A 12,194-nucleotide genomic window follows, 5' to 3' on the forward strand; every position below is an offset into this window, starting at 1 on the left:
ATAAAAAACACAAGATACACTTACAATTAGTGCACCAACCCAAAAAAACCTCCCTCCCCCATTTACACTCATTCACACAAAAGGGTTGTTTCTTTCTGTTATTAATATTCTGCTTCCTACATTATATATCAATATATATCAATACAGTCTGCAAGGGATACAGTCCGTAAGCACACATGATTGTGCGTGCTGCTGCTCCACTAATAGTACTAACCTTTAACAGTTAATTTTACTAATTTTCATTCATTACTAGTTTCTATGTAACTGTTTTTATATTGTTGTACTTTCTTTTTTATTCAAGAAAATGTTTTTAATTTATTTGTCTTATTTTATTTGATTCATTTTTTTAAAAAGTACCTTATCTTCACCATACCTGGTTGTCCAAATTAGGCATAATAATGTGTTAATTCCACGACTGTATATATCGGTTGATATCGGTATCGGTTGATATCGGTATCGGTAATTAAAGAGTTGGACAATATTGGCATATCGGATATCGGCAAAAAGCCATTATCGGACATCCCTATCCAAAACCCAAAAATACGACTGGCAAATGCTGCAAAACGACTAAACAACTTCTGCAATCACATAAACGATGAAGAGTAAAAAAGTAATGCGGAAGAAAAGTGCTGCAAATGTCAAAAACACACATACGAACCCCCAAAAATATCTGCGTTAAGACACAAGCTTCAAGTTCTCAAACAAAACCAAAGTTAGTTTACCGGGGTGGAGGACAGACCTGAGGGGTGTCAGTCTTTACGGGATGCCCGGAAGAAAAATGGCTGACTTTGGAAGTGGCGGGATGATAAATTGTTCAGTATATCTTAGTTTAATACTTTGCTGTAACATTTTACACTGTAAAAAAAAAATCCTATTTTTATGGTTAATTTACTCTAAATTTCTACTGTAATTTTTCTATTTTTTTTAAATAGTAGAATTGAAGACATTATCTGTAAATAAACAAATAAAGCCTGTTATTTTAAGTAGTATGCCAGTAATGACAAACTATGTATATTTCTATTTTTTTTTTACCGAAAAATACCAAATTAATTACACATAGTATTTTCTGTTTTCTTAAATTACTTTCAAATTCATGTAAAATGACAGTAATTATATTTCATTAAATATGTAGCTTGTTGTATAAAAGTCCATGTCCACACTAACAATCTAACACAGGGGTGTCAAACTCAAATACAGAGTGGGCCAACATTTAAAACTGATCAAAGCCGCGGGCCAAGGTTGAACTAAATAACCTTTTAATAGGGACCCAAACAAGTTTTGCATTGAATATTGAACAAGCAAGGCTTATATAACTTTATAGTGACATGCAAAATCCAGTTTAAAAAAATAATAATTAAAATATATCAATGGCATATCAAATACAATTTAAATAAAAAATGGAATGCCTTTTTTCTACTTGCAGCCTTCTGAGGTAAATATCAACATTAACTTTTTCCACAGGCTAATACATTTGAAAATAAAATACTAATGAATAAAGCAACTATTCAGGACTTGAAACTGCTCAGTTTGCAACACACTGATCTAATCTGATGTGCCCAAGCCAGATACCTGCCATCTTTTCTTGGATGCTAGTTCATCGGGGCTCTTTGAGCTGAGGCAACCTTAATTATCCAACCAAGGTGTTCATCAGTCATTATATCTCGTAGTCCACCCGGACCACAGTCTTGGGGGCGTGCCTTAAATGCACAGCCTATAACGTACTCTACGAGCTGTCGTCACGTCCGCTTTTCATCCATTCTAACATCGTTCAGAACCAGTCACGAGATATGTGCGTCTTCTGTACGCACACACGAGTGAATGCAACGCATACTTCATCAACAGCGATACAGGTTACACTGACGGTGCCAGTATAAAAAACTTTAACACTGTTACAAATACACGCCACACTGTGAATCCACACCAAACAAGAATGACAAACACATTTCGGGAGAACATCCGCACCGTAACACAACATAAACACAACAGAACAAATACCCAGAATCCTTTGCAGCACTAACTCTTCCAGGACGCTACAAAATACACCCCCGCTACCACAAAACCTCCCCCCCCCCACACACACACACATTGTAGCGTCCCAGAAGAGTTAGTGCTGCAAAGGGTTCTTGTTGTGGTGTGATTTCACAGCGTGGCGTATATTTCTAACAGTGTTAAAGTTTTTTATTCGGCTACCCTCAGTGTAACCTGTATCGCTATTGATGAAGTATATGTTGCATTTATGTTACGTGACGCGGCCAGCCCTTTTTGGGCTGGCTGGCTGGCTCCCGGGAGGATCGGCGGACCAGCTTTAGTGTTAATTTGATATCGCCTCAAGGGCCAAGTGAAATTAGACGGCGGGCCAATTTTGGCCCGCGGGCCAGAGTTTTACACCATGCTGTAGAATAAAGGTATTTTTCTGCAGAACTGTTTGCATCGTCACTTTATTAAAGGTGGTTGATTTTAATAATTTAGTAAAAATCTGTAAAATTACGATATTTTTCCGCAAAACTTTTCATGAAAATGTCTGTAAATATAATGTTTTTGATCATTATTTGGTTTACAATGTTTTACTTTAATTTTATGGTTTTCGTTTGGCAGCCGTAGCTGCCAGTAGATGACTGTTTTTTTACAGATTTTTTTTTTACAGTGCAATTAATCCCCATGGTGACCAACATAAACCCAGGAGTGCACAAACAGGAACTAAGGGAGTCCAAATCTAACAGAACATAACAAAACATGATCCGGACCACGGATCATGACAATTTTATATTATTACTTTGAACTGTTTTATATTTAAATGTTTTATCCTGTAAAGCGTTTTTGAGTACATTGAAAAGCGCTATACCAAATAAAATGTATTATTAGGGACCGCAATGTCCCTTTGGGACAGAGGACCCTATTGTAATTGTAAGGTTTTATTAGATCATTAATTGGTTTACAATGTTTTACTTTAATTTTATGGTTTTCGTTTGGCAGCCGTAGCTGCCAGTAGATGACCGTTTTTTTACAGATTTTTTTTTATTAAAGGTGGTTGATCTTAACAATTCAGAAACAATCTGTAAAATAATGGCATTTTTCTGTGGAACTGCCAGCATTGTCACTTCATTAAAGGTGTTTGATCGTAATCATTTGGAAAAACTCTGTAGAATAAAAGTATTTTTCTGCAGAACTGTTAGTTCGTCACTTTATTGAAGGTGGTTGATCTTAATAATTTAGTAAAAATCTGTAAAATTACGATATTTTTCCATAAAACGTTTCATGAAAATGTCTGTAAATATAATGTGTTTGATCATCATTTGGTTTACAATGTTGTACTTTAATTGTATGGTTTTCGTTTGGCAGCCGTAGCTGCCAGTAGATGACCGTTTTTTTTACAGAATTTTTTTTTATTAAAGGTGGTTGATCTTAACAATTCAGAAACAATCTGTAAAATAATGGCATTTTTCTGTGGAACTGCCAGCATTGTCACTTCATTAAAGGTGTTTGATCGTAATAATTTGGAAAAACTGTAGAATAAAAGTATTTTTCTGCAAAACTGTTAGTTCGTCACTTTATTGAAGGTGGTTGATCTTAATAATTTAGTAAAAATCTGTAAAATTACGATATTTTTCCGCAAAACGTTTCATGAAAATGTCCGTAAATATAATGTTTTTGATCATCATTTGGTTTACAATGTTGTACTTTAATTTTATGGTTTTCGTTATGGCTGCCAGTAGATGACCGTTTTTTTACAGAATATTTTTTACAGTGCAATTAATCCCCATGGTGACCAACATAAACCCAGGAGTGCACAAACAGGAACTAAGGGAGTCCAAAACTAACAGAACATAACAAAACATGATCCGGACCACGGATCATGACAATTGTATATTATTACTTTGAACTGTTTTATATTTTAATTTTTTATCCTGTAAAGCGTTTTTGAGTACATTGAAAAGCGCTATACCAAATAAAATGTATTATTAGGGACCGCAATGTCCCTTTGGGACAGAGGACCCTATTGTAATTGTAAGGTTTTATTAGATCATTAATTGGTTTACAATGTTTTACTTAAATTTTATGGTTTTCGTTTGGCAGCCGTAGCTGCCAGTAGATGACCGTTTTTTTACAGAATTTTTTTTATTAAAGGTGGTTGATCTTAACAATTCAGAAACAATCTGTAAAATAATGGCATTTTTCTGTGGAACTGCCAGCATTGTCACTTCATTAAAGGTGTTTGATCGTAATCATTTGGAAAAACTCTGTAGAATAAAAGTATTTTTCTGCAGAACTGTTAGTTCGTCACTTTATTGAAGGTGGTTGATTTTAATAATTTAGTAAAAATCTGTAAAATTACGATATTTTTCCGCAAAACGATTCATGAAAATGTCTGTAAATATAATGTTTTTGATCAACATTTGGTTTACAATGTTTTACTTTAATTTTATGGTTTTCGTTATGGCTGCCAGTAGATGACCGTTTTTTTACAGATTTTTTTTTTACAGTGCAATTAATCCCCATGGTGACCAACATAAACCCAGGAGTGCACAAACAGGAACTAAGGGAGTCCAAAACTAACAGAACATAACAAAACATGATCCGGACCACGGATCATGACAATTGTATATTATTACTTTGAACTGTTTTATATTTTAATTTTGTATCCTGTAAAGCGTTTTCAGTACATTGAAAAGTGCTATACCAAATAAAATGTATTATTAGGGACCGCAATGTCCCTTTGGGACAGAGGACCCTATTGTAATTGTAAGGTTTTATTAGATCATTTGGTTTACAATGTTTTACTTTAATTTTATGGTTTTCGTTTGGCAGCCGTAGCTGCCAGTAGATGACCGTTTTTTTACAGATTTTTTTTTTACAGTGTAACTTACTGTAAACGTCAGTGTGATCCAGCAATGCACAATAAAAAAGTCCAATGCTTCTTCACCAAGGCGAGGCCTTAATGACATGACCGAGAGTACGACTTCTTCTTACCGTTCAGTTGATTGTAGACCACATCTTCCAGCCTCTCCAGCCGCTGGAGGATGGACTGCCGGTCCGCCAAGTTGCTCACTTTGCCGTGTCTGGCCCGCAGCCTCTGGTCGGACGCGCGTCCGAGCTGGACCAGCTCCTCGGAGCGGTCCTGGATCCGACAGTAGACGGAGAACAGGATGATGCCCACGAACACCAGGATGTTGACGGTCAGCAAAGTTTTGATCTTGCGTGCCACGGCCATGGAAAAGTGACGTGCGTGGGGGCGAATCCCCGATAGTCCCAGTGGTTCATGTGCGGCCACCAATCGCAGGGTCGATCCGTTTCAGCACCACGGTCAGCTCCCGCGCAGCATCACCGTCCTCTGGCTTCCCGAGGCTTGAAAGCTCACAGGCGAGACATGCTTCCACTTCCACGGGAGGCGGCTACCATCTCACACAGCTCCCGCTAGTCCCCGATACGTCTCGTCCATCGTGCGGGGAGAAAGACAACAACAACCGCGGTCCCGGCTGTCCACTCGATACGTCCGTGGGTGCATCGTGGAGAGAGCCGAGCAGCTTAGCTTCGACGTGGCTGCAGCCTGCATGCTTTATGACACATCTTAGCGATGCATTATTGTGCTCATGTCGTCCTACGGAAGCCCATCCGTCCTAAAAAAAATAAAAAAATAAAAAAGAAGCGGCGATAGGAGCGAAGGAGCCGGGCCGGTGTGGCATGTTGTCTCCGCTCCACGCAGCCTCTGCGTCCTGACGTCCTGACGTCCACAGACTCCAGCATGAATAGTCATGAGCTGGAGTGGGCTTAAAGCACCGCGTCTTCTCCCTTTTACCTGCTGCTGTGGAAAAGATGTGTCAAGAAAATAAATAAAAATGATATTTTAAGCCATATTTTACATCAGGGGTGTCCAAAGTGCGGCCCGGGGGTCACTTTTTAACGGCCCCACGGCAACGTTCTAAAAATAGGATAAAAAAAACAACAACAACATAAAAAGTGGTATAAAAGAGCAACCAGGTGAACGAGAAAATGTTACAATTAGGGATGTCCGATAATGGCTTTTTGCCGATATCCGATATTCCGATATTGTCCAACTCTTTAATTACCGATACCGATATCAACCGATATATGCAGTCGTGGAATTAACACATTATTATGCCTAATTTGGACAACCAGGTAATGGTGAAGATAAGGTACTTTTTAAAAAAAATTAGTAAAATAAGATAAATAAATTAAAAACATTTTCTTGAATAAAAAATAAAGTACAACAATATAAAAACAGTTACATAGAAACTGGTAATGAATGAAAATGAGTAAAATTAACTGTTAAAGGTTAGTACTATTAGTGGAGCAGCAGCACGCACAATCATGTGTGCTTACGGACTGTATCCCTTGCAGACTGTATTGATATATATTGATATATAATGTAGGAAGCAGAATATTAATAACAGAAAGAAACAACCCTTTTGTGTGAATGAGTGTAAATGGGGGAGGGAGGTTTTTTGGCTTGGTGCACTAATTGTAAGTGTATCTTGTGTTTTTTATGTGGATTTAAATAAAAAAAAAAAAAAAAAAACGATACCGATAATAAAAAAAACGATACCGATAATTTCCGATATTACATTTTAACGCATATATCGGCCGATAATATCGGACATCTCTAGTTACAATGTTTACTCTAATAACACAAAGCTGCCATGCAGGCTGTTTCTTTCTTTAAAACCTAATAATTAATCAAAATCAATGTCATTATGAATTATTGACCTATTGAAGACTGCAATTGCGTCACATTAAATATTCCACTTTGAGATATTCTTTGGGGAAAATGTTGCATATTTTGTGTTTGCCATATAAAAAACTAAGCGTTTTTTTTTGTTTTTTTTTTAAGAAGGGCCTAAAATGAACAAACAAAAACCATAAACAACAATACAACTTATAATTGACGAAAAGATCTGAAGTTGATCTCGGGATTATTGTGTTAAAAGTAAACAGTAAAAAAAAAATATATTATTTATTTTTTTAACACTTTAATGAGTAGGACCTTTTTGGATCCCCGATAATTTTAGTGTGATGTGTTTTAAGTAGAGATGTCCGATAATGTAAATGCGTTAAAATGTAATATCGGAAATTATCGGTATCGGTTTTTTTATTATCAGTATCGTTTTTTTTTGTTTTTTTTTTGTTTTTTTTATTAAATCCACATAAAAAACACAAGATACACTTACAATTAGTGCACCAACCCAAAAAACCTCCCTCCCCCATTTACACTCATTCACACAAAAGGGTTTTTTCTTTATGTTATTAATATTCTGCTTCCTACATTATATATCAATATATATCAATACAGTCTGCAAGGGATACAGTCCGTAAGCACACATGATTTTGCGTGCTGCTGCTCCACTAATAGTACTAACCTTTAACAGTTAATTTTACTCATTTTCATTAATTACTAGTTTCTATGTAACTGTTTTTATATTGTTTTACTTTCCTTTTTATTCAAGAAAATGTTTTTAATTTATTTATCTTATTTTATTTGATTCATTTTTTTAAAAAAGTACCTTATCTTCACCATACCTGGTTGTCCAAATTAGGCATAATAATGTGTTAATTCCACGACTGTATATATTGGTTGATATCGGTATCGGTTGATATCGGTATCGGTAATTAAAGAGTTGGACAATATCGGCATATCGGATATCGGCAAAAAGCCATTATCGGACATCCCTAGTTTTAAGTGTCATTGCTCAAAAAATAATGCGTTAAAATCAATGTTGTTATGAGTTATTGACCTTTTTAAGGCTCCAATTATTATATAATCTGTAATATTTCCATACTAAAGACAAATATTAGTTTTTTTTATTCTTTAATAATATCAACTTGTCAGCCTTTTGTCATGAAATAATGCCTTTATTTCTATTTTTACATTTTGAAGTAGGGAGTTTTTTTATTTTATTATTTATTTATGTTTTTTAAGTTATGTACATTTATTTTATTGGGTGAAAATATGACATTTTGTGTTTTTTCAATTAAAAAACAGGGTTTTCTTTGACAAAAAGAGCATACAACTTAAATCTTTAAAAGCGTTATATTGACAGATAGACCTAATGTTGATCTAGAGATTTAAACCTTGAATAATAATAAAAATAATAATACTGAATAATGACACATTTGTTATATTTTTTTGACCAAAACCCTTTGGGGTCCCCCGGGATCAAGCCTGGAACAATGTGTTTCCCATTCATTCCATTCCACCAACACATGCATCTAATCTAGTGGTTCTTAACCTGGGTTCGATGGAACCCTAGGGGTTTTGTGAGTCGGGCTCAGGGGTTCGGCGGAGGTCAAGACACACCCGACTCATCGGGTAAATAAAAACTTCTCCCTATCGGGGTATTGCGGATACGGCAACAGCAGAAGTCAGACTGATTTGCAGGTGTGTCATTTGTTTTGACTTTATGCACTGTGTTGGTTTTGTTCATTTTGTGCACCAGTAATAAAACATGGTAACACTTTAGTATGGGGAACATATTCACCATTAATTAGTTGCTTATTAACATGCAAATTAGTAACATATTGGCTCACTCTCAAAATAATCTTACTTATCTCATCATATGAAATGTAACTTACTTCACCAATTATTATTTATCTATTTATTTTTATTGTGATTACTTATGGAGTACATTGTGAATAAATTGAGAACAGGAAGTGAACAAAAAAGTTTAGCAACTGTTATGTAAAAGAAAAGGGGTAGGATTAAATAAGCTCTGCTTCTTCCTACTCCTTTTCGAACATGTTGAAAAGAGAAACTGGAAATTGTGATGTATCATGTTGTATGCTTGCATGTTCGAAATAAACTCAACTCAACTCAACTCAACTCAACTCTTAACTAGTCATTATTAAGTACTTATTAATGTCTTATTCGACATGGCCTTATTATAACCCTAACCCTCTAACCCTGGCCCTAACCCTCTAACCCTAACCCTCACCAAATAACTCTAAATTAAGTCTTTGTTACTAAGAATATGTTCCCCATACTAAAGTGTTACCAAAAACATAAAACTTGGTCTTGAATTTCAAAAAAAAAAAACATTTTATTTTTCACTAAAGAAGGGTTCGGTAAATGCGCGTATGAAACTGGTGGGGTTCGGTACCTCCAACAAGGTTAAGAACCACTGATCTAATCCCTTCAAAGCACATCCCAGTTTGTGTTTGCTCCACTCCTGAAATCCAAACTGTGCCACATTTCGCTTCCCCGTTGGACAAAAATGATTTCCATACTTTCCAAATATTTTCCTTTATTTGTCACTGATGTAAAATGTCACATTTGGAGTCCCATTGCCAGAAAACTATGCGGATGAGGCAGACTGACTGACAGCCAAGGCTAAAATAATTAGCATGATGGCAGAAAAGTCAAAGTACAATGATTTAGACGGGGGAGCAATCGCACAGACTGTTGGGAAGCTGATTTAATACCATGGAATCTATTTATATTTCACAGACTATTTTTTTTACTCTCCCGGTAAGACAAAGTGTGTTGCTTGACAGCTGTACTTTTGTTGCTAAGTACAGGAAAATGCTGTTGTTCAAAGGATCGTTGCTAACCCTAAGCAGAAGCAGACTTACTAGCGAGCTGCGCAGAGTACTTTGATCCCACTCCCACCCACACTAGGCTTTCAGATTTAACGCCTTCGGAGTGTTTGTTGCATCATTCTAATCAAGGACAACTGTGACCTTTTTGAGAAAGGACAGATCGCCCGAGGCAGCATCTGGCACCGGCAAGGCGTAGGTGACCTAAAAAAGCCAAACTTTACTTTTAGACAAACCTTTCAGAGCTTTTTCTATTTCAGCGTGAGAACGGCGTAGGAGGGATACTCTGTTGTACTGAGCAGTGTAACATTTGTTCTTTCCAGTGAAGATGTTCAATAGGACTGAGAGGTTCAGTCTTCCACGTATTTTATTTCCTAAAGTAGCAGTAAATATGTGTGCCCAATGTTGTAAAAGTGAGTGAATTATACACACCAGCAGAGTCACAGTCAGAGTTCTGATGAAACACCATCCATATGTCCATTCCCATCAATTCCATCAATCAATCCGTCAATTCGATTGTCCCTTCGGGGTTGCGGGGGTGGTGGTACACCCTGGACAAGTTGCCACCTCATCATAGGGCCAACACAGATAGACAACATTCACACTCACATTCAGAATCAGAATCAGAATCAGAAATACTTTAATAATCCCCGAGGGGAAATCAAGATTTTCCGCACAATCCCATTCAAGAGCGGACAGACATTACAGGGAGACAGAACAGGATCGCTGACGGGTCTGCCAACTTCCGGCGCCCCTTACAAAAATGGTGAGAACAGGGAGGAAGCCTAGGATCAATTTAGAGTTGTCAATCAACCTATTCCCAGGTGCATGTCTTTGGAGGTGGGAGGAAACCGGAGTACTTAGAGCAGTGGTTCTTAACCTGGGTGCGATCGAACCCTAGGGGTTCGGTGAGTCGGCCTCAGGGGTTCAGCGGACCCTCCGCCGCGGAGGTCGAGACACACCCGACTCATCAACTTCTCCCTATCAGCTTATTATAGATACAGCAGAAGTCACACTGATTTGCAATGCATGGTTCATGTTGTGCACCGGTAAAAAAACATACAACTTTGCCTTGAATTTGAAAAAAATATATACATATATTTTTCACTAAAGAAGGGTTCGGTGAATGCGCATATGAAACTGGTGGGGTTCTGTACCTCCAACAAGGTTAAGAACCACTGACTTAGAGGGAACCCACGCAGTCACGGGGAGAACATGCAAACTCCACACAGAAAGACCCCGATCCAGAGATTCAAACCCAGGACCTTCTTATTGTGAGACACGAGTACTAAACAAAAACTGCGCTGCCCTGATTTAACACTATCTTTCCCTCTTGTTTTCATGTGGGTTTTTTTTGCCTTTTGGTTCTGGACCCCTTGGGACTGTGTGACTTCGGGCTCCCGGGAGCCTTTTGGCCATGGAGATCAGCTGCTGGGTCTCTGACACACCAGAGTCCGTTTGGAGAGACTGGAGGAGATGCGGATGAAGAGACAGGACTGCGGAGCCGGCGCTGAGCGCCTGGGACGGACAAGCTTCACAGTGTCTTGGCTGAATGAGCAGGTATCGGACGCCTCGGTCTCCTTGGACGTATCCTTGCTCATCCATGCAAACTGGACACCGGCCGAGAGTTGGTGGGCGGCCGAGGGTGGTGTCGGCTCTCATTGTTGCTTTTTTGGGTCTGCTCCTGTCGCTGGCCATGCTTCCTCCACCCCAGCAGACGATGGCGTGGAACACCGCAGAGACCACCACAGTGTATATGTTATTTTTTGTTGTTGTTGTTTTACTTTTGTGGCTGTGTGTAGAATTGGTTGCTTGCATCAGCTCTTTGAATGTATTTGATGTTTCCCTCTTACACACATGTTTATGTGTGCTATGGCTATGAGTTTTTTTCTCCTTGGCCTCAGTTTGGATCCCCTCTCCAGGGGCCCAGGCTTACACTGATTTTTTATTTTTTTTGCAACTTACCCCACATTGTCCCCAGCGTTTACCTGTTTCTCAACTTTTTTGTAAGGGGCACGAAAGTTGGCAGACCCGTCAGCGATCCTGTTCTGTCTCCCTGTAATGTTTGATCCTGTTCTGTCTCCCTGTAATGTTTGCCTGCTCTTGAATGGGATTGTGCTGAAAATCTTAATTTCCCCTCTCGGATTACTAAAGTATTTCTGATTCTGATTCAGATTTTTTGGGTTTTACTGACGGAGGCCCGTGCATTTCCTCTCTGGCCTTGCAGCTCTCATGCGTTTCCATCTAATAGTCGGAGGACCTTTGCCTTTGAGCATTGTTTAATTGGGATTCCTGCAGCATGCGAGTTCCTCCACAAATGGTACAGATTTGTTTTGCGCTCTGCAGAAAAAAGCCTGAACGTGGGGGAAGTGACTGTTCCTACCCCGTCAGCTGCAGGGCCTCATCTTTGCAGCTTATGCAGCAGCCACAGACTCACTGATCCCTGTGAAAGACTCTCAGAAGACTCTGAATTTCTGCATTCAGCACCCTACTTGCTTGTGAGAATGCAGACACTGGCACTCAAGTGCTTTAGCCATATTAGCCTGGGTCACTGCCAGCTATCACTTAGTCATCTCACTAGCTCATTCCACATGAGCCGTTTGAGCACACTGAGTGGGAGGACACACACTTTGCGCATCATATGCTTC

At 38.4% G+C, this 12,194-nt stretch overlaps 1 protein-coding gene across 1 annotated transcript in view; it reads right to left on the reverse strand.

The window, feature by feature from the left end:
- Positions 1–5,752, reverse strand: part of galnt9 (polypeptide N-acetylgalactosaminyltransferase 9) — a 230,961-nt gene extending 225,209 nt beyond the window's left edge. Inside the window, exon 1 of the mRNA XM_062051655.1 lies at positions 4,969–5,752. Within this exon, the coding sequence (XP_061907639.1) occupies positions 4,969–5,209 (241 nt within the window). The 5' untranslated portion in view covers positions 5,210–5,752. The remainder of the gene's footprint in view (positions 1–4,968) is intronic.
- Between the last annotated feature and the right edge of the window lie 6,442 nt (positions 5,753–12,194).

The sequence above is a fragment of the Entelurus aequoreus genome, linkage group LG06, assembly GCF_033978785.1.
Source record: "Entelurus aequoreus isolate RoL-2023_Sb linkage group LG06, RoL_Eaeq_v1.1, whole genome shotgun sequence".
Lineage (NCBI taxonomy): Eukaryota > Metazoa > Chordata > Actinopteri > Syngnathiformes > Syngnathidae > Entelurus > Entelurus aequoreus.